General features: G+C 42.3%; 1 protein-coding gene across 4 annotated transcripts in view; it reads right to left on the bottom strand.

The window, feature by feature from the left end:
- PDE1C (phosphodiesterase 1C) overlaps positions 1 to 23,952 on the bottom strand; it is a 427,197-nt gene that overhangs the window by 330,427 nt on the left and 72,818 nt on the right. For all 4 annotated transcript variants that reach the window (XR_008310343.1, XM_053265118.1, XM_053265119.1 and 1 more), the window contains exons 2-3: positions 14,919 to 14,969; positions 9,159 to 9,330 (exon numbers count right to left, since the gene is read on the bottom strand). Coding sequence is in view for 3 of the 4 variants with exons in the window: in XM_053265118.1 (XP_053121093.1) it covers positions 9,159 to 9,330; positions 14,919 to 14,969 (223 nt within the window). In the remaining variant the exon portion in view is untranslated. The remainder of the gene's footprint in view (positions 1 to 9,158; positions 9,331 to 14,918; positions 14,970 to 23,952) is intronic.

Below are 23,952 nucleotides of genomic sequence, written 5' to 3'. Positions count from 1 at the left end.
CATGGCACTTTGCAGAGTAACTCAAACAACAATCTTATGTTTTGACAGTGCACAGCAAGACAGATAGAGAGGAAGGGGGCAGCAAGAGTAACAAGCTATCAATGAATGGGACAAATGTAGTTACACATACTTAGGTTGATGGTTGGTTGATGATGGGGACTATTAAGGAATGAAAGTAAAGGTTTCATGAAAAAGGCAGGGTTCTAAGGAGGTATTTAACAGAAGAGAAGGGCAGCACCAAGTGGGGGTCTGCAAGGGACTAGAACACCCAGTCCTCCCCTCCACCACTCTCTGCATTCAATGTGACAGAACAGGTGGATGCTGTGTCATGTAGTGCAGCAAGCTGTACACACCACTTAAGATGCAGGGTTGATTTTATTTAAATCAAATCGATTTAAATCTCTTCACAGAAGGACTCAATTTTAATTATTTAAATTACAATTTAAATTACTACAGGTCAGGTATCCCTTATCCGGACACCTGAACTCCGGAATGCTCTAAAATCCGGACACCATGCCTTTAAAAAAAAAAAAGTCTCAGCTCACTTTAAAAATGCCTTCCTCAGGGCAAGGGCCATCCTGCCTCCTACCTCACCGCTGCTGCCGTCCACCCATCCCTGCCACCGCCTTCATCACTGGCACCTGCCACCTCCTCCACTCGCCTACCACCTCGCCAACACTGGCGCCTCCTGCCGCCTCCGCTCTCCCACCTCCTCTTCGCTGCCACCATTTATTTATTTTTGCTGGTGGAACTCTCACACACTCTCATGAGAGTTCCGACTCACTGTTATGGACTATTCCAAATTCCGGGAAATTCCAAAATCTGGAACCTATCTGGTCTGAAGCAGTCCGGATAAGCAATTCTCGGCCTGTAGTCAGGAAGATTCTATTTAATCATCATTTTCTATTAAAGTACATTCTTATTGTCCAATATACTTATATACTTCATGCATATTCAGAGATAGATGTAGGTTTCACTTTTAGAAGGTAGGCACACACAATAATAGGTACACACTTCTCATAATGCTGTTTCATTTGGGCAACCAGGCCTTGCATTTTGTTGTTGCACTGTTTGCATTTTGCACACATGCCTTTTTGCACACATGCCTGTACCCACAGATACAGGAACTTCATTAAAATACTCTCAAATGGGGTTTCTTTTATGACCTGCTGCCATTATAGGCATTTCTCTTCAATAAAGGATACACTTGAAAAGAGTGTCCTCATGACTGCATGAATATGTTCGGTTCACTTTTAGTTTCACGTTCTATTCCCCTTCTCATCCCCTGTATTTATATCCAGACTCCTCCTCCTTGCTCAGATCTACTCCCCAACCCCATCCTCTATCATTCATTGACCTTCTTTTTCTTTTCACTTGGAGGTGGGGAGCAAGGGCTTGTCTGTGTGTATGTGCTGCATGTACCCCACCTGCAGAATAGGACTGATCAGGTCTGTTATCTCTCATCCCCATATACTGCTGTTAACATGTTCATAGAATATAATTGTGATTAATATTCATGATGATATCTTTGACTAGGTTCTTTATGAGCTGTTTTTTAAAAAACCAATTTAAATAAAAAATCTGTTTTTTAAAAAATGATTGATTTTTATCGACTCTGCTTAATAAACACATGTACAATGGAAGCTCCCTGTTGGAATCCTTGCTTTTGCCACCACTGTAGAGCACAAAGCATCATAGCATCCCATGATTCATTCCAGGCCTCATATGGGAGGTCCATCTGCCACATGAGACTGATGAACCGTAGGCCTGAGATGATCAATTCCCATGACTTTACAGAAAGCCATTGAGGGTGGGGTTAAACTGAAGTACAGGGAACCAAGCATCCACTGAAGTATAGACTACCAAGCAGCAGTAAGGCACCATCATTTGCAAACGCCTCAGCCCAGGACCACGCAGGGACTACGGCAGATGCAGTATCTTAAGAACATTGCTCGGCTGTGCTTTTAATCAATAATGTATCTACTATATGAAAGACTCTGCTATCAAAAGAGAGATGACCACCTATTCAAATGATAGACTTCAGTACAGACTTCACACTGTGCAGATATGGATAGAAAGCATGCTATAAATAGCAACAGCACTGAAATTTCTACTTTTGATGATTTCAATATCCAGACCAGGACCACTTCTTACATACCCTTTGATACTCAGGTACGAGGCCTATGTACAAAATACATATATAGTACATCAGATACAAAGGGGGCACATGTGTAGAAAATAAATAGCTGTTTTCCTTTCAAATATATGTAAGAGGGGATCTCATCCTTCCTCCCCTCTGGTTATTGTTACATTTACATACTACCTTTCGTAACCAATTTATCTCAAGGAGGTTCACAACATATGTATTAAAAACAACCATAAAATACATAAAATTTAAAAACTAACACACAATCAATACAACCACAGAAGCAGCATCAGCCACCAGAAAGAAAACAGCACACCTTAAAGGTCAAGATTCTGGGCCTGAGTGAACATCAAGGTCTTTATCTGTCTCTTACAGGCAACAAGAGAAGTCATACAGTGGATATCCTTTGGAAGAGCATTCCAAAACCTGGGGGCAATTACCAAGAAGTCCCAGTCCTATGTGCATGACAAGTCTCTTTCAACATCAGCACACAGAGCAGGGCCCCCTCTGATGACCTTGTCAGGCAGGCAGAAACATTTGGGAGCAAATGATCCTTCAGATATCCAGGGCCCAAACCTCTGAGGCCTTTAAAGGTTATAACCAGTACCTTGAATTAGACCCAGAAACAACACTGGCAGCCTGTGCAGTTCTTTCAAACTAGATGTAATATGGTCCCAATGGACTACTCAAGACAAAATCCTGGCTGCCACATTTTGCACAAGTTGCAGTTTCTGAATGTTCTTCATGAGCAGCCCTATACAGAGTGCATTTGAGTAATCCAGCAACAATGTGACTAAGGCATGGCTAACCATAGTCACATCTGCCTTTTCAAAAAAGTGATGCAGCTGGCACACTAGCCAAAGCTATGCAAAGGCAACCCTGGCCTCCTCCTCCACCTGGACATCCAGAAGCAGAGCCAGGTCCATCAGTACCCCCAAATTGTGAACCTGCTCATTCAAGGTAAGTGTAAGCCCATCAAGAGCTGGTTGAAAACTTCCAATCCCAATAGCATCTCTGACTTGCCTGGATTCAATCTCAGTTTTCTAGTCCAATTCCAGCCCCCATTTCAGAGCACCCATCGCTTCCCTGGGATCAGATGACAAAAGGATAGAGCTGAGTCCATACATCCATCTATTGATGATATTTCAGCCCAAATCTCAAGACAACCTCTCCCCGCAGCAACATGAGAAACAAAATTGAACCTTGTAGGACCCCACAGGCCAACAGCATAGGAACATAGGAAGCTGCCTTTGTTCAGTCAGACCATTTTGTTCAGCCAGACCATTGGTCCATCTTCTCAGTATTATCTACACAGACTGGCAGCGGCTTCTACAAAGTTGCAGGCAGGAGTCTTTCTCAGCCCTATCTTGGAGATGCCAAGGAGGGAACTTGGAACCTTCTTCATGAAACCTTCTCTGCTTCCAAGAGCAACTCCATCCCCTAAGACTAGGTGCATATCTTATAGTGTTCACATATGTAGTCTTCCATTCAGATGCAAACCAGGGTGGACCCTTCTTGGCAAAGGGCATAATTCATGCTTGCTTCCACAAGACCAGCCCAAATAGATTGCCCAAACAGGTCTATAATTATCTAGGTTGGAGGAATCAAGGCAAGGCTTTTTAAATAGTGGTCTTACCATTGCCTCCTTAAGGTTTGATGGTATCTTGCCCTCACTTAATGCTGCATTAAATAATTACCCCCAACCACCTACCTGTTTCTTCCCTGGAAGATGTTTAGCCAGAAAGGGCAAGAATCTAGCATGCATAATGTTGCCCAAATGCCGCTGAGATATTCCTCACTTCCTCAGATTGCACTAACTGAAATGAACCAATCACAAGTCAATGCCCAAGGCAAATCTCCTGAAATTGTTGAAACACTGCCCTCCAGGGTGACACTGATTCAAGCAACTCTATTTGCAAACTGGAAAACAGGCTGTTCACGAGGGCTGCTGATGGCTCCTCCCCTGTTGTAGCCATTGGTTATCATACAAAGTTTTGAGAACATTTTACAGTCATGGGCTAACATGATAAGGAAAATTACTCAAAGACAGACCCATTGAAATTAAAAGGGCAAGTTAGGCAATGCCTTTAGCTTTTCCTATCTAAAGTCACATCCATAAGCTCTAACTGGGATAAAATATCTCATATTTGGGCAGAACTGGATTCTACAGTTACTGCAGAGGTGTCCAGGAACTCCTCTTATAGAATTAGATTGGATCAATTTCAGTTTCTGACTCCTGAGGATGTGGACAAACTACTTCAGACAGTGTGTCCGACAACCTGTTCTCTTGACGCTTGCCCAACTTGGTTTATTTCATCTGGTAACTGTATTATCAGAGAAGGCCTGGTAAATATTATAAATGCCTCTCTGAGGGAGGGCAGGATGCCTCCTTAAGGAGGCTATTATTAGACCTTATTTGAAGAAACCTGCATTGGATCCCTCTGAGTTAGCTAATTCAAGCAACTCTTATTTACAAACTGAAATACAGGCTGTTCACAGAGGGCTGTTGATGGCTCCTCCCCTAGTGCAGCCATTGGTTATCATACAAAGTTTCGAGAAGGCAGGATGCCTCCTTAAGGAGGCTATTATTAGATCTTATTTGAAGAAACCTGCATTGGATTCAATTTCCTATTTCCAATCTTCCATGGTTGGGCAAGGTAACTGAGTGATTGGTGGACTCCTAGCTCCAGTCAATTTTGGGTAATGCAGATTATCTAGACCCATTTCAAACCAGCTTTCAAGCAAACTATGGGGTTGAGATTACCTTAGTTGGCCTGATGGATGATTTCCAATTAGCTATTGACAGAGGAAATGTGACTCTGCTGATCCTTTTGGATCTCTCGGCAGCTTTCAATACTATCAACCATGGCATCTTTCTGGATTGCCTGAGGAAGGTGGGATTGGGTGACACTGTTTACAATGGTTCCGTTCCTAACTCTCTGGCAGATTCCAGATGCTGTTGCTTGGAGAGTGTTGCTCTGAAAAGCAGGAGTTAATGTATAGAGTTCCACAAGGCTCCATATTTTCTCCATTTTTTAAAAACTTCTAAATGAAACTGCTGGGAGAGATCATCAGGAGATTTGGTGCAGGGTGTTATCAATATGCTGATGACACCCAGATCTATTTCACCATATCAGCCTCATCAGGAAATGGCATAACTTCCCTAAATGCCTGCCTGGAGGCAGTAATGGGCTGGATGAGGGATAACAAACTGAAATTGAATCCAAATAAGACAGAGGTATTGATTGGGAGAGCAGGGCCACAACCCAAGAGAAGGTTTATATCTCCCTGTTCTGGATGGGGTTACACTCACCCAGAAAGATCACAAATGTACCTTGGGAGTGTTCCTGGATCCAAAACTCTGGTTTCTCAGTTTGAGGCAGTGGCCAGGAGCTCTTTTTATCAGCTTTGGCTGATATGTCAGGTATGCCCACTTCTGGTGGTAAATGACCTTAAAACAGTGGTGCATATGCTAGTACCCTCCAGGCTTGACTACTGTAATGCACTCTGTGTGGAACTGCCTTTTCACCTAGTCTGGAAACTACAGTTGGTGCAGAATGCAGCAGCCAGACTGGTCTCTGAGACAACCCGAAGAGACCATATAACACTGATTTTAAAAGAACTGCACTGACTGCCAATATGTTTCCAAGCGAAATACAAAGTGTTGGTTATTACATATAAAGCCCTCAATGGCTTGTGTCCAGGGTACTTAAGAGAGCACCTTCTTTGTCATTAACCCTCCCGCCTATTAAGATCATCTGATGAGGTCTGGTTACAGTTGCCACTGGCTCGTTTGGTGGTGACCTGGGACCAGGCCTTCGCTGTGGCTACCCTGGGGCTTTGGAACATGTTCCCTTTCTTCTCTTTCTCTGCTTTTAGGAAGACTCTAAAGATGCCCCCTTTTCCTCAGGCTTTTAACTGAAATTAATTTTAACCTCTTTAATTTGTTTTTAACTTTTGTTTTAAGATTGTTTTAACTTCTTATTCTGTGAAATTGTTTTAACTGTTTTTACTCTGTTTTATATTGGTTGTGTTTTAAATTGTGTACACCACCTAGAGAAGCACGTATCAGGTGATAGATGAATGTGATAAATAAATAAATAATTCCCAGTTTAGTTAGACTCGTTGTAGATACTCAACTGCAAAAGAATAGAATTCTGCATATACTTAGATGATCTTGTATCCCCTAACCTTTCTCTTTTATTCAGTCAAAATGTAGAGCATAAACTGCTTCAGGTAGGTACCTGTATATTTTCTTATGTACATGTTACAGTATCATTTTCATTGGCACTGCAATCTTATATACATAGAGATCAAAATAAAACTTAACACATTCCAAGCTTAGTCCTGACATTGAAAACAAGATCTTGTAAATCCTGTCTCAAATTGACCCCTGAATACACATCATATTACGCTCAAATGTACTATAGATGCACAGCTAAGGCTTAAGGTGAATGCTCTTAATCGAAAGGTCAACATCCAGTTGTCATTTCATTCTAAATTTACTGGTCTTCAACAACACAAAAATAGACACACACAACCCAGAGTTGGATCTATGCACTTGTCAGCAGAAGTGCCTTTCATTTATTTATATGAAAACAGAAGTAAAGTTTGACTTACCTTTCACAAGCTTAAAATATTTAGAGAGATTATTGAACAACTTATTTTGACCAGAGAAAAGTGTCCTGTATCAAGCACTGTGGTGTAGTGGTCAATGCTGGGTTTAGACCAGAGAGACAGAGGTTCAAATCTGTTTCAGAGTAAGACAGCTGCATTGTTTGGGGGAGGGGGAGGGGTGTGATTTTAACTTATCTTCTTTTCTCCCAGATGTGCCCCATATGACCTGGAAATAGGTCCTTGAGGATCATGCAACCCTCAGGGACCTACTTCCAGGTTGCACAAAGCAATTCCGGGGAAGGGAAGGCTGGCAGAAATCTCTGCCTCCTCGTGAACAGTGGAGCTGCGTTAGTCTGCAGTATAGCAGCAGTCGCATCTCTCACAAAGCTCTATGCTTGATTAGTCTGTATGTCAGTCATTATCTCTTGGTGTAACCTCCCTCACAGTGAGCATAAAGCAGGGGAGCGAGGTAAGCTGCCCTAAGCTGTTTGAAGGAAGTCGAAATGCAATTAAATGTTATTTAAACATGATGGAACATGTTATTAAACTTCAGACACATCCGTGTTATTAAAATGTAATACATATCAAAATCGAAGTGATACTAAAAAGAAGAGAGTTAAGTTGTTCACACTTTTAACATGTTTTCCGGCTGAAATTATGACACAACCACATTGACTTGATGCAGTGCAGAAAGTACTTTGGAAACAAATCAGTATGTTCTTTCAACTTCTCTAGCAGTCGCTAGAAGAGAGGCTGTGGGTACATTATCTACTGTTACTTTGCACCCTCTAGTGGAGTGTTAATGCTGCATTTTTAACATAAATGGGTGTTTACACACATGAAAGTGCTAATTTTGAAGCAGCCAAAACATGCCACTAGTCATAGACCAGAACTACACACAGCTGGTCAACTTGTGTTCCAAACACCATGCCATTGCTTCTCCCCTGTGAAGAAGCATCACAAAGGGATGCTTTGCAGGGACGAAGTGGTAGACAGCAAGAGGAGTACTAACTGCTTCTTCTTTACTCTTCCCTGACAGACACCCCTGTTGCAGCTGCTTGCTGCCCAGGTGAGGTTCCAGACACATGTTTGTAAGGATGTTAGTTGAGCCTAGGAGATTTGCAGTGAAAAAGCTACAGCAAAGCTACCTGATGGTTGCCTAAAAGCAGCCCCCTCACACTGAGCTCGCCTCTTTGTTTATAAAACTTAAATATATCTTTCTGATTTTTTTTTAAAAAGGCATTCAAGCAATGTGCATTAAAGTAATGTTACCAAACATAAAAGAAATAGCAACAGACAGACAAAATAACTTTCAAAATCCAGATTAAAACACTTGGGTAAAATTTGATGCAACCCCACTATTATGCATGAGCAAGTCTTCATGTATGGGTAGTGTGGGACAGTGGAATGGTTCTGGTTGGGATATTTTTATTACCACTGCTGAGCAAGTAGACCATATAATGAAAGCCCTTCCTCAAATCTTTTTCCATGCTGATTAAAAAGTAATGTTGAAGAACAGGAGCAAACTTGGAGATATTACTCAGCGTACACAAGGTATACTGGCCTAAACCTTAGATCATGTCTGTCATAATGCAGCCTGATCTCTTCTAAAATACTAACTGCATAGACATCATGCATGCTTACAGGTTTAAACATATGCTTATAGTTGTTATGTGAGGGTAACCATCACTGATCTGCAATTGAACTGGAAAAGGTGAATTAAACTGGGAAAGGTGCAGAAGAGGGCAACCAAGATGATCAGGGGCCTAGAGTACCTTTCTTATGAGGCAAGGCTACAACACCTGGGGCTTTTTAGTGTAGAAAAAAGATGACTGCAGGGAGACATGATAGAGGTCGATAAAATCATACATGGTGTGGAGAAAGTGGATAGAGAGAAATTCTTCTCCCTCTCACATAACACTAGAACCAGGGGTCATCCCATGAAATTGATTTCCAGGAAATCTAGGACCAACAAACGGAAGTACTTTTTCACACAACGCATAATCGGCTCGTGGAATTCTCTGCCACAAGACGTGGTGACAGCCAACAACCTGGATGGCTTTAAGAGGAGTTTGGATTACTTCATGAGGAGAGGTCTATCAACGGCTACTAGTTGGAGGGCTGTGGGCCACCTCCAGCCTCAAAGGCAGGATGCCTCTGAGTACCAGTTGCAGGAGAGTAACAGCAGGAGAGAGGGCATGTTCTCAACTTCTGCCTGTGGGCTTCCAGCGGCATCTGGTGGGCCACTGTGCGAAACAGGATGCTGAACTAGATGGGTCTTGGCCTGATCCAGCAGGGCTGTTCTTATGTTCTTAAACTGTAAATACTGAAAACTAAAAAAAAAAAATCTAAATAGTAACACCAAAAAACAAATGTACATCTATATCCATCAAACCTGAATGATGTTTTCACAAGTGCTTCAGGACTCTCCACAGGTGGCAACTCATCTGCCAAGATTTCTTCTGGAGATCTTTGATCATAAATGATGGTTGGTTTCTGCTTTTCCTTAAGATTTCCTGTAAGTCCACCAATAATGGTGTTCCACAGGCAGTTCTGGGATTTCGAACCTATACAGAGAGAAAAGATTATGAATGAAAGAAGTTACTCAATACAATATCTTATTTCTTCAGTGGATTGGAGAAAGGCAATAAACAATCTCTCTGCCTTTGACCACTGAGAATTTCAGATCATACAATCTTGATATTAAGCCTGGGAGAATGAATAGGCTATAATATTAAGGTTACAAATTGAAAAATCTAGGACTGCCAATTTTATTCCCCTGTGATATTAATTGCCAAGTATTCACTTTTTCCATTTATTTTATTTTTATTTTTATTTTTAAACCTGTATAGATAACAGGGTATAAATGTCTACATGCATAAATATTTTCCAACTCACAGTGGAGATCCAAGGAAAAGAGAAGTTATGCGTTGGAAGTAAATAAAATCAGAGCTTGGCATATTCTGTAGGAGGGAAACTAGTTCACAAAGAACTTTTGTTTAAGTTGTACATGACAATATTCTTCTACAAAAACACCTAGAATATGCTCAGGGGCATAGGCAGCTTGGCAGGGGCTAGGGGACAAAGTCCAACCGGCAATTCCCCTGCCCCCTGAGTGTTCCTTAGCATGCACAATGCCACACTCCCTGTGTCTGATGTAAGATGCGGGGGGCAGGGGGCAGTGCTGAGAACGGGGCTGTCACAGCCCTTGAAAAGTTTCATTTCCCCTATAAGAGGTTGGTGGAATCACTGAAAGGGAGCTCCTTTCCACCAACCACTTACAGGGGAAATGAAACTCTGCCAGGGCTGTGACCAGTATTCTCTCTTAATTTTTTTCATCTCTGTATGGAATGAGTTTTGTTCTGGGCTGGGCGGCATCATCAAGGCAGTGTGTGCGCAGATTAATCCAGAGAGGGGCCTTCCTGATTAAACCTGAGCAGGATCTAGCATTAACTGAGCGGACATCAAAGGACTTGTGAGCACATGCACATGAATATGCCTGAGAGGGAACACTGGCTGTGACAGCCCCATTCTCAGCACTGGCCCCACCCCCTTTCAGCAATTCCACCAACCACTGACAGGGGAAATGAAATGAAACTCTGCCGGGGCTGTTACAGCCCCATTCTTGGCACTGGCCCCGCCCCCATCTGTCTGACCTCAGATGCAGGGGAAGTGCTAATGCCCGGGGCGGGGAGTCCATCCCTACTCAGCCAGCATTTCATTGAAACACGGGCTGGACTCACTGGCTGGAGAGGAGAGGGGCATGATTCACTCTCAGCCAGCAAGCGCTTTGCTCACTGACTGGGTACAGGAAGGGGCAAGTGGGTTCCCTAGCTGAAGAGGAACCCACGGAGAGGGGGAGCCTTGGGGGACCCCCAGTCCCTTAGGGCCTGGGGACAATTGTCTGCACTTGCTCAATTGTTGCTATGCCCCTGCATATGCTTGCCACATGGAAACCGCATTTTGGAAATTTCCATTTGAGATTTTCAATGTAAAACTCAGCATATTTTTAAAAAACAAAAACAAAACAGATTCAGTATGAGAGATCATTTCACCTTGCTATCCCAAAGAGGCTGCCTTCCGCTGCTACAATTACCATTCATGCTTTTTGCTTCAGTTAATGCTCAGTACCTGTCACGCAAAATTCCTCTCATAATGGGAGTGAATGGGAAAGACATCAAACATCCTTCCTGGCAGAGATTTATCATTCACATTCACACGCATGAACACAAATGCTTGACACTGATGTGACATTAGCTCTTCCACTTACAGCAGATCCTAATCAGAATAACTTAAATGTTAGACTTGTCAGTGGGGAAAGATTTAATCTGAAGGTAAAGATGGAGGTAACATTTAAGCAGAAGTTGCAATGGTATGCTTAGCTTCCTTCCAGCTTTGCAATGACATGGCAGATGAACATACAGCAAATCAAATTTATTTATTTATTTTATTTATGTAACATATTTTATACCACCCAAAATGCAAGTTCTCTGGGCGGTTTACAAGACAATAAAAACCAATTAAAAGATTAACACATTTCAACCATTAAATTTTAAAATGATAAAACTATTAAAACACAATTAAAACACAGTTAAAACAATATCTAATTAAAAGCCTGGGTGAACAAATGCATCTTGACTGCCTTTTTAAAAGGTGTAAGAGATGGGGACGCTCTTATTTCAGCAGGAAGTATGTTCCAAAGCCTCGGGGCAGCAATGGAGAAGGAAATGCTAGTCAGCAGTCTCAGGGTTAAGTTATGGAGCTCTCAGGCAAAGCCATGGACTGGTCCCCCAATGGGGCACTGGTTACTTTTCCCTATAGCAAGCACTACTGAGAGAGGGAGTGGGAGATCAGTGGGCACACTTGGCATCAGGTTGCATCAGGAGCCCAGGACACCTTGGAGATCAAAATGGTGCCATGCATTGAAGGTGGAGATCATCCACTGCTGCTATTGCACCCCCATCTGAAAAGTTTGCAAAAAGGGTTGTTGTTTGCTATATGTACAATACAAGGGAAAGAGTTGTGATATGCAAGGACAAGGCAGTGGAGTGGAATCAGGAATATTAATAGTTTAATGAAATAGATATTATGTACAGATAGGCAAGGGCAGACTGCTTTTCAGTGCTCTTGCTGCTGGCTGTTTTTTAGCCCCACCTCTATTCCAGGACTGGAATACAACTAAAGCCCCATTCAAAAGCTGGCCTGGATCAAGGAATGGATTAACCAAAAACACCACAGAGGTAAAGCCCAATGAGAAGGTTTACCAGGCAGAGATGGGCAGCAGCAGCATCAAATCTCCTCCTCCTTCTTTGGAGTTCAGTTGGGTGAGTCTTCATACAGGCATGGATTCTTGGTCCCATGCCCAATCTGGCTGACCTCCTGCCTCCAACTCTGATCTGTCTTGCCCCTCTCATCAGAGTTCAGTTGGGTTGTCTACCTTTTTAAATTTTGTAAGTGCTGTATGTCTGTATACATATATTTTCATACTTTTCTCCTTAAAGAGTATACATTTTTAAAAAACTTGAAAACTGTTCCAGGATTTGTGAGGGTGGGGTCCATAGGCACTACCAAATCAATTCTATCTGCAGCCACCTTTCCTCTATTCAAATTGATCCCCCTGGAAAAGCTGCAAAACAGTTTTTTTTTAAATTCAGAGCTCATCCTAGGAAATAGGAATGTGCACACACTGCAGTTCAAAGCTGTAGTGGATTGCCAGTCTTGAACTCATCAATTCCTGGATGAGGATTCAAGTTTCCGGTCCTCCTGTCTTTCAAGGAGCTGCAGAGGTCCTTCCATGAGAGAAAAACCGAGGCTAGTTTTTGACCATGAGGGAGAAAAACTCCATTGCTCCTCACTCAGCTTTCCGCCCATGCTTCCCTCACCTCCAGCCTAGTTTCTCCTAAAAAAGGAACCTTCTCTTCCTCCTCATAGCTCTCTAGGCCCCACCCACCTGGTGTGCTGATTGGCTGAGTTCTGGAGTTCACAAGCCTGTCAATAAGGACAGGGTTCACTTCTGGTTTACTCTTTAGGGGAGAAGAGGGGCTGGTCATTCATTCATTCATTCTATTTCTATACCACCCTTCCAAAAATGGCTCAGGGCGGTGGTCAGCGACTGATCACTTCAGAAGCACATTTCAAGCACTCCCCAGGAAATTCAGAAGGCAACTTTAAGGGAAAGGAAAGCAGGTGCTTCTAGCTTCCTGCTGGGGTCAATGCACATCCCCAAAAGCCCCATGCGCTAGCAGCATACCCATGATGTCTGTGCATGCGCGGGCACCATTTGCATGGTCAGCAACACGATGCTGACCATATGTGTGTGCTGCCGACACATGGGGCCTTTTGGGATGCGCGCTGCCTCCAGCAGGAAGCTGGAAAGGGTGGTGAGAGCAGGTAAGCACCTGCTCTCCTTTCCCTTAAGATTCCCTCCCTAATTTCCCGGAGAGTGCTTGAACCATGCTTCTTCATGCACATCCCTACTAGGCAAGGAAAAGGTACGCTTCAGATGTACAGTTATTCCAAATCCACTCTGCCTCTCAAAAATTTTATGTCTGTCTTCATCCCTAGAAGATCCCAAGTTTTGTCATACTAGCCAAATATTCCATCATCTATCTTCTAGGAAGGAAAAGAGGACTGAACAATCCTTAACTGAAAACTCCCTGCACATGCATATGGTTCCTAGCATTAGCTCTGTTTTCAGAGTAACATGTCAAATATTAATTTATCGTCACCATCATCATCGGCACTGTTATAATTATTGCTATTGAATATTTATTTAGCATCAACACTGTGAATTCAGATTGTGTGATGCCTTCCTTCCATAAAACCCCCTCCATATGAATTTTATTATAACAGTAAGCAATATTTACATATATGAAGCTCAACTGTGTAGCCTTTTTTGACTGTACAACCCACAAGCCCTGCCTCGGTACTGATGTGCCCGGAAGCCCCATCCTTGTGCTGAACACACAGTGTTTGACTCTGTAGACAAACCCTGTAAATGTGTTCAGCACAGGTGTGAGGCTTGTGAGTGGCTATTAGCTATTATGGCCATATTAGATCCTTCAACTTCAGAGGCAGTATGCCACAAATACCATTCGCTGGGGAGCGACACCAGGAGAGGGCAACAGCCTTTATTATGGACTTCCTGTAAGCATCTGGCTGGACACTGTATGAAACAGGATGCTTGATCTTACCCCAAGAGTACTCTTATTTCCCCTATTTTGAACTTGGTACTACTACAGTACTAAAGCAACCTTAAGAAGTATCTTCCAAAAGATTTTCAAAACTTTTGAAAAGAAAGATATTTATGTCTGGAATTTTAAAAAACAATTTTACCCATAAATGTTGGATTGCATCCATAGGAAGTGAAATGTCTATAGAATTTTTGAGATGGCCCACATTACTGAAAATACTTTGTGTCAGCATTTGATGCAAATATATATGTAATTCAATAACGAACTGATGGGATTCAATAGCCACAAGACAAAATCTGGAGAATTCTTTGAGACATGTTTAAGCGCAAGCTTACCCAAAATGCTCTGGCTTCCCACCCCCCTCTAAAAAGTACCCCAAAAGTGGCATCATAATGACCTCAAGTTTCAAAAATATTTTGAAAACATGTGCATCTTGAGGCACTGCTGGTTTTTTTGAAAAAAAGAATCAAAAGCACTACTGGACATGTGGAATGAACTACTTGTTCCTTTTCACTGTGGCCATGGCACACAGCATACAAAATAATGTTACAGTGCCACCCTGCGACTGTGTGGGAATATTACACCCAGCATTTATACAGTGTAAAATCTGTTTATTGTGGTATAAATCTATAAACTGACTGATTATTCGCTAAGCTCAAACTAAACATACGGATAGGGACAGGAGAAAGTGCACAGAGATAGGTCGGGATTTCTACCCAAGGATGAGGACATCTTGCTTTACAGAGGGGCCTGTTGGCACAGACATGAAGGCAGAAGTGGAGGGAAAGGCAGACTGCAAATACTGAGGAGAGGAATCTCTGTAAACATATGCAGATTTCTTTTCACTTGCCACAGCCAAGAGAAGGAATTTTTCTTCAGCGGCATATAGCTTCTAGGAAACCTTGAGTTCCAGTACATTTCTTTCAATTCAGAAAGTAAATCAACCAGACTAGACTACTTACGAGCAAATCGTGGAAGTGGCCGAGCATTTTTGTCTCCCGCCTCATTTGCAACTGAAAAAGAAAACACAGCTCCTGTTAAATTCCATGAAAGCAATATTGAGAAATACCCAACATGTCTTAAGTCAATGAGAACAACAGTTTTAATCTTTTCCAATTTATTTATTTTACTTTATTTAGTACATTCATATACTGCCACATACTACAACAAAAGTCCCTGGGCAGTCTATGCCAGCTTAGAAGGTCTGAGAAGGCCTTTCCTGCCAAGTTCTTAGGGTTGTATGGTTGGGGCACAGGAGAAGGCCTTTTCTCTGGTTGTGTACAGACTCTGGAATTCCCTCTGCAGGGACATTTGTCTTGCCCCTCCTCTGTTAATTTTTGTATTGCTATGTAAAAACACTCTTATTCCTGCAGGCTTTTAACCTGCCTGGTGATTGATGTTTTACAGTTCTTGTTATTTATTTATTTAAAAATATTTATACCTTGCCCCCTCCAGTACTGCTGGGGCCGTAAAACCGCCTTCAGTTTTGTTTTGTGTTTAAATTTTTACTGCAATTATTGTGTCATGTATTAAATTTTGTAAGCTATTCTTGAGAGTTCTTTTAATAATGGTGATGTATAAATATTTATGACAGACAGACACTGTTTCTCAAACTTATTCTTTAACAACTTTGCAGGAATGCACGAATATTTCCTTCCTTTCCATTCTCATTTGTTGGCCTCTGGATGAACCAAGAAAAAGTATGACAGTCACCAGGAAAACCATCTGCATTTGCTGTATCCCACCTTTTGAGCTCAAACAGTTGGTTTCTTGACCCCAGGAGGTTCAATGTGATGAAGCACTACGTGTCAACTATGCAATCCCAGCTACCAACAGTTATCAAGGTGGCAGCAGATGTCCGATAATCATCATCAAAGACACATCTCAGTGGTCTGTCAATGTCTTCGTCCTCTTCCCAAGCATTATCATGCCCATCTAATCAGAGTTTGCAGCCTACTGACTTTTTATTCACCCAGCCTAATCTGCAGACGTTAGCAGGAGAAAACATTTGCTTCCATACTATGAAAAAGGTCACCTGCTGATTTCTGTACATCAAGCTGCTGCTGAAAGCTTGATGTTTTAAAGTGGTGATTCTCTTTATTGGGCAGGGGGAGAGCAACTGGCCCTATCCAACCCCAGCTCAGCATTCCTCCAGTGGCCGTTGCTGGTGTCTACCTTTATGTTTCTTTTTAGATTGTGAGCCCTGTGGGGACAGGGTGCCATCTTATTTATTTATTTATATCTATGTAAACCGCTTTGAGAACTTTGGTTGAAGAGCGGTATATAAATATTTGAGGTAGTAAAAGCACAAGAGCAAGCCAGACTGACCTGTCCCTCCTGACACCAACCCTGCACCACTGGCAACTGTACTGTCTCAAAGGAGACATTTTATAGTAGGCAACTTGCTATTGCCTCATGATTATAAAGTCTGTGGGTTTAATAGAACGTATTCTTCTGCTCATTTTAGCCAGTAGATGGAACTGTTATAACATCCTGCTTTGTGAGAATGCTTGATCCTGTTCCAAAAATTATTTTAGATAAAGCATTCACAAAGGGAAATGACTAAGGCCAGAGCTCCCCATACTAGTTTTGTGAGTTATATAGTATATGTGTTCTCTAATAATATATATAGTATCTCTGTGAGTTATAAAATATCTCATCCCCACCGTAGAATGTGGTCTTTGTACAAAAATAAGCACATTTGGAATGAATTTGGAATCAGGATTTCAAATTTATTTTGAACTCTTATTTCACTGGAAAATTGCATACTGGAATTCTAAGGTTTGTTGAGCAATTAAACAAGTAGGGTTTTAATAAACCCTCCCAAATAAAAATAAACATAAGCCAAAAATGAAAGCTCTCCAAAGAGTTGCTGAGTATTTCTAAGACAGCTTTTAATTCAATTCTTCTCAGACAAGTGGCCACTCTTAGGGCAGATCAGTTTAAAGTGAGCCATGAAAATAAGCCTTCTTCAGGGTCTTTTTTGGAACATGTGGTAGGGTACCACATATCTGAAAAATAATGAAAGAAATAATAACAAGTGTCAGCCTCAGTTCAATAGTCCCATGGGGTCAGATGCCCAATTTTTCCGGTTGTCTCCCTTTACAGCTTTTTTGGCTATGCACAGGCCACAAACTAAAGGGGGAAGCTGTGACATTGCAAGAGGAACAGAGGATGCTGTCAAAACAATGTGTTCAAAGCACCCTTCTCTTGTCACAAACACATAATTATCACATTGCATTCTGGGTAAACAAAGCACACTCTCCTGTTAATTTCTTTTAAAAGCCCAATTTTCAAAGGGAGTGCTAATGCATCTCCAAAAATCTGTTTTTATTGGCACATTGACCAGAAATATAATAAATGTTGTAGCAGTAAATAATCTAGCCACCTAATGGCACACAGCGGGGAAATGACTTGACTAGCAAGCCACAGGTTACTGGTTCGAATCCCTGCTGGTATGTTTCCCAGACTATGGGAACTCCTATATTGGGCAGCAGAGATATAGGAAGGTGCTGAAAGGCATCATACTGCATGGGAGGAGGCAATGGTAAACCCCTCCTCTATTCTACCAAAGGAAAACCACAGGGCTCTGTGAGCGTCAGGAATCGACACCGACCCGACAGCACACTTTACCTTTACTTTAGTAAATAATCAGACTCTAAGGTGTTTGTGTGTGTGTATTGATACAAAATTGAGAAACTGCTGTGCAGGGGCGGAGCCATCATTGGGCATATGGGTTCAAAGAACATGGGCCACTGCCAATCATGGGCCCCGCTCTCCGCATCTGACGTCAGATGCGGGGGGGCTGGTTTAGCTTCCAAGTGGGGCCACGCGGCCCCTGTTCGGGAGTTAAATGGCTGCACTGTGAACACAGCCCCAGCCCCAATCTAGCTCCCGAATGGGGCCACGTGGACCTTAAAAGCAGGGAAGAGCCGCTCCTGGCCGTGCCGTGAATGCAGTGCCGGCCTAACTCTAACTCCCGAATGGAGCCGCGTAGCTCCGTTCGGGAGCCAGACCACATCCCCTGCGTCTAACTTCAGACGTGGGGGGCGGGGTGGGCGGGGCTGCCACTGCGGCTGAACACAGCTGCTGGCGGTCTAGCTCCATGCCTGCTGCTGTGGAAAAGCGGTATATAAAGTAAGCGTGTGTGTATGTGTGTGTGAGAGAGAGAGAGAGAGAGAGAGAGAGAGAGATCTTTTCTCCCTGTTTTATATTTAAAAATTGTACCTTGAAGAAAAATATGCAGTTAGAAATTGCGTATGGATTTGTGCTTAAAAATCCAGGGCAATTTTTAAAAGTGTCTTTTTAAAAAAAGAACCTCGTACAATCTGTGCCAATTCCCCAAAACATTAGATGTCATGCGGAAAAGAGCATATGGCACATTTTAGACTATTTGCTTCCCATACATATTTTCAAGTCCAGCTAAGTGAGAATTAGGTGCTGATTTAGCTCCCAAGTGGGGGCCACGCGGCCCCCGTTCGGGAGTTATATGGCTGCACTGCGAACTTATTAATTCTTTATCTTCTTAAATTATATCTTCTTAGCATTTTACATCTGGATGCTAAAATCAGGCCTCATGAGAGTAGCCTTGAGCTTAGGAGAATTCAACATGTGTAGACCTGTACACTCAACTATCCTGCTATCAGTGAATCCACAAGAGGGTTGTTAACTGGCCAGAATTTACAATTAGAATTCTACTTTTTGGTCCTGTTTCCAGATTTGGAAACACAGCATACATAAAGAGTATGTGTAGGTTTAATACTAAAGATTATCAAGTAGTATGAAGTTATAAAAGAACCAATCCCTGCTCACAAAGGTATTGTTGGAATGGAACATTTGTCTGTCCTCCTGGTAAGAAAAACAACTCTGAGGGTTTTTCCCTTTGTTTCCCAAAGGAAAAAACTGCCAACTTTAAAATGAAACAGCATCATCTTGTTGGAGATGAACTTACAGTGCATCGACCTTTTGCACCAACTGTCTCAATGACCACTAGGGGCATTGGGAGTAGAGACAGTGAGTCAGGGTCTCCCTATCTGTCCCTACTCTATGACCCCTGAACTGACTCTGCAGCACTTCCTGTGCTGAGTCACAATCCTTCCTTTCCTCCTAGAGAGCAGATGGAAATCTCTCTCTCTCTCTTTCCTTACCTATCCATTATGTAGTCCTTTAGATTAGATATAGGTCTTTCCTATCTAAGTGTATTTAACCAATAAATATTTAGTGTTTAGTCATACAAGGATCTCCATGTGTTTTCTCTAAATAGCTGCAATATCCAAACCATCCTCTGCTACCTACTCTGTAACTGGAGTGTGTGCTCATTCCTTAGTGCTCTGCTGTTTTACCTATTGTGGGTAAAAATCAACAACCTCTAACACATCTCAGCACTACAGTGCCAACTTTGAAAATGATATCAATACTGAGAGGAACAGAGATCCTTACCACACTTATCCTCTCAGTTAGCAGTATTTGCTCACTCATTTTTTCTCCAGAACCCCCGTGTTTTCCCTCAAACTGTTCCTATTTTTCCCCCTCAGAAGTCATCCCATATTTGTTCTTTATAATATCTGGTTCATAGTAGAGGTGTGCATTGGGGGTAGAGGAAAGGCTTGTATCCCTATTTGTTTTTATGTATATTGATCTTGTTCCGGTCTGTGTAAGTTCATAAAGCAACATGAAAACTGCCCAGCGACATGAAAACATAATCATTAATTTTTTTCCCTTACAGAATTCAATGGGGGAACCAACTCCAATTCTCCTGCCAAGAACTATGTGGTTTTCCATACAGGGGCTATTCTCACAACCAGCAAAAGTTGTGCTAGGAGAGCCTAGCCCGATTTTTGCCGGTTGTGTAAACCACTGTGCTCGCAGGCAGGGCGAGCCCAGTGGTTTACAAGCGGGTAACCCGCTTAATTGCCCTTGCCCTTAGCCAAGATTAGTGGAGCGAGCACTCCGCTATCCCCATCTTTGTGCTTGTGCATTGCCGCGGTGCAGCTCCACGCCATGGCAACTCACGAGTAGACCCCCGACTGGGAGGCTAAAAAGCAGCCTTCCGGCTCGGGGGTCTCTCCAGTATGCCCCGCATGCTTGCACAGGGCATGCTGGAGCTTCCGGGAGCCGCGCAGCCCCCAATCCTCCCAGCCTCCGCCCGCTCCATAACGGAGCTGGCAGTCATGTGGGTGGCCAGTTCGGCCGCCCAGAGCAGACTGCCTGCTCGTTTGCAGGAAGAGCAGGCTAAGCCCACTCTCCCTGCTAACCCCACTGATCGTGAGAAGAGCCTCACAATCTGAATTAGATTTGCAGCACTGGAGGAACCTCTCCCTCCAAGGCATCTGGACTGGGTTCAGAGATGAAATATGGAAAGTGTGATATTGATATCACTTTTGGGGGGAAACTTAAACTATGTGCTGTCTCGCTTCAGTCAGGACAGTTGGATAAGACAGCCACCATTTACAAAGTTAGTGCAGCACTATTTAGTACTATTAATAGGTTACATAGGAAGCAGCCTTATGCCACACCAGACCATTAGGCAATCTAGCTCATTGTTGTCTATACCAGTACTTACTGGCAGAAACAATCCTGGGTTTCAGATGGGTATTTCCCAGCCCTAACTGAAGATGCTAGAGATTGAACCTAGGATCTTCTGCATGAAAAAGAGGTGCTCTACCACTAAGCTAAAGCCCCATTCATCACTAATGTGAGATATGATGTCAAGAAGAAACCATGCTTTTTTGTGGTTTACTGGAAGGTCTCACAATCAATGTTCAAAAGATGTTGATACTGGCTTGTTATCCTGAGATGACAGCCTCTAAACAGTTTTCCTCATTTCTTATAAGAACAGTGGCTTCTGCATCTTACCCATGGGGAAATATATTTCTTTATATAACTGTAAATTCCAACCATGAAAGACAACAACCTAATGAGATTCTTTAAAGATCTTTGCGTAGTATGCAGCAGTAGGATTCCATGAGTGATTTCTGCAGTAAATGCATAATGTGTTATTTATTTTTTTATTTATTTTTACATTTATATACCGCCTTTCGTTAAAAAGATAACCCCAAGGCGGTTTACAAAAGTTAAAAACATACAATAAAAAGACAATAAAAACATCATGTTAAAAATATAAAAACATAAAAACAGGCATAAAAACAATACAACAAATACAACAAATAAAAACACAAAGAAGCTGCAGTAGAAAACGATCATGTAAAAGCCTGGGTAAAAAGCCAAGTCTTTAAAAGCTTTAAAAAAAAAGTGTTAAGTGCAGGTGTAAATCTCCAAAAAAAAACACCCATGGAGACACAGGCTATGGAGCTGCAAATTGTCTAAGCTCCCTAGTGTGTGCCTCTAACATGCTTAAGAAGGAGTGTGTGTGTGTGTGCACGCCTTTCACACTTTTAAGTGTTTGCTTTTGGAAATACCAGTGAAACACCAGTGGAACCTGGCCACCACATTAGCATGGCATGGCTTGTGTCCTGGGATGACAGAGAGGTGAACCAAGATCTCCTGATCTTACCACGGGCTGAAGACTGTTTCAACTGTTTTCAGCCTCTGATTTACTCTGAATATGTCAGCGGATCAGAAGCTGAACTTCAGGAGATGAAAGAAACAGAATGATCAAAACCACAGTCTGTATCATTTAGTTACAGAAAATAACATTTTTATACGACAGTTTCCTATTGATCAAAAGGGTACTGATTGGGACCGAATTGCAACAGCAATTGAAAATGCTGGTTACTTTGCTAATTTCATCCTATTCCCTCAAAAAGGTAACTTCTGGAGAGTTTATTCCACAGCTGTCTGTTATGCAGAGTAATCCTACAGTTAGTAACAATATATGATGAAGATGGGTTGGTTTTTTGGTTTTGTTTTGTTTTTGTGGGGGAGCCTCTCTTGGGTAATATAAATATGGGTACTCCCATTAGGCATACTTTTCTGGTGCTAGATACTTCAGATGCCATTAAACCTGTGCAACATGAGTATGCAGTATTATTACCATTTTGTGTTGCAACTGCATGGATATGCTGAGCCAGATAAAGCAACATCTGCTACATTTTTACCAGTAATGCAGCTGTAAAACACAGAACTCCTGACAGTAAAATAGGAAGCACCTCTAAATTTCAGATGTACACTTAAACACAAATTCTAAAGCTCAGCTGCTTATTTTTTTATTTATTTATCATATTTCTATACTGCCTGACATGTGCATCCCTAGTCAGTGCCCATAAATTAAACACAACAAACATAAAAACAGGATAAAATGACTAAAAAAAATTTATGATATAAAACTAATTAGAAGTAATTAGAAGTCTGAGAAAACAGGTGCATCTTTAGGGTCTTTTTTAAAACAGCCAAAGACGGAGATACTCTAATTTTAACAGGTAGTGCATTCCAGAGCTTTGGGGCAGCCACAGAGAAGCTGAGTAGCCACCAAACAAGCCAGCGGGCAGCTGTAACCAGACCTCCCCAGGTGATCTTAATAGGCGGGAGGGTTCATGGCAAAGGAGACACTCTCTTAAGTTCCATGGACTCAAGCCATTAAGGGCTTTACTTGTTGTAAACCACCCAAAGACTTGCGTTTTGGGTGGTATACAAATGTGTTTAATAAGTAAATAAATAAAATAAATAACCAGCACGTTGTATTGCACTTGGAAACATAGCATCAGCCAGTGCAGTTCTTTTAAGATCAGTCTTATATGGTCTCGACAGGTTATCCCAGACATCAGTCTGGCTGCTGCATTCTGCAGCAACTGTAGTTTCCAGACTATGTACAAAGGCACGCCCACATAAAGTGCATTGTCGTAGTCAAGCCTGGAGGTTATCAGCATATGTACCACTGCTTTAAGGTAATTTACCTCCAGAAATGGGTGTAGCTGATGTATCAGCAAAAGCTGATAAAAAGTGCCCCTGGCCGTTGCCTCAACCTGAGAGACCAGAGATTAACTGTGGATCCAGGAGCATTCCCAAACTACATACTTGTTCTTTCTGGGGGAGTGTAACTCCATCCAGAACAGGCAGATCTAATCCAGCTGTTGAGTTCTACCCCCACCCCCAGTACTGCTGTCTTATTTGGATTCAATTTCAGATTGTTATGCTTCATCCAGCCCATTACCGCCTCCAGACAGGCATTTAGGGAAGTTAGGATGAAGCTGATATGGAGAAATAGTTTAGGGTGTCATTCGCATATTGATAACACCCTACACCAAATCTCCTGATGATCTCTTCCAGCGGTTTCATTTAGAGGTTAAAAAGCATTGGGTACAATATGGAGCCTTGTGGAACATTAACTCCTGCTTTACAGTGCAACAGTCTCCAAGCAACACCATCTGGAATCTGCCAGAGAGGCAGAAATGGAACCACTGCAACACCTAGTTGCAGGGGTTTAAAGTAGTTTTATGAGCTACTTTAATGTTAAGGATGCATCCTATACATATATGTGCACGAGAGTAGGTCCCACTGAACAATGGGAGTTACTTCCAAGTAAACCACTGGCTAATGTGTGAAACAGAAGGCTGAATGTGAAGGTCTCTTGGGAAGGAGGCTTCCTGTGTTCTTAAAACACCACATTTTGCTGTACATGGGTATACAGACCGGATTTTAATAATCATGCCACTGAAATCACAAAAAGCAGACTTGGGATCCAATATAGTTTAAGTCATTTATAGTTTTGCTCTGAACGTTCTAGCAGCTGTGCCAAAATCTACCACACTTTTGATGAATCTGCCCTCCTTTCATTCTGAAGCCAGAAAATTTACATTATTCAAGAACACTGTCATCATGCATTTTCACAATATTGATTATATCACACCATCTGCATGCTTGATATGTTTTAATCCCTTTTCACCAAACCATCTTATCAAATCCCCAATAGCACCTATTGTACCAGGACCCTATTTAAGTTTTTCAACCTCAACTGCAGGGACTTCCCACAGGCCTGGGGGGCCCCAAATTCTGCTGCTTGTGTTGAGGAGTAGCATGGAGCCACGGTGGGCCACTGTG

Source organism: Hemicordylus capensis, chromosome 6, assembly GCF_027244095.1.
Source record: "Hemicordylus capensis ecotype Gifberg chromosome 6, rHemCap1.1.pri, whole genome shotgun sequence".
Lineage (NCBI taxonomy): Eukaryota > Metazoa > Chordata > Lepidosauria > Squamata > Cordylidae > Hemicordylus > Hemicordylus capensis.
The sequence above is the reverse complement of the archived record's forward strand: the minus strand, read 5'-3'. Positions and strand labels throughout refer to the sequence as shown.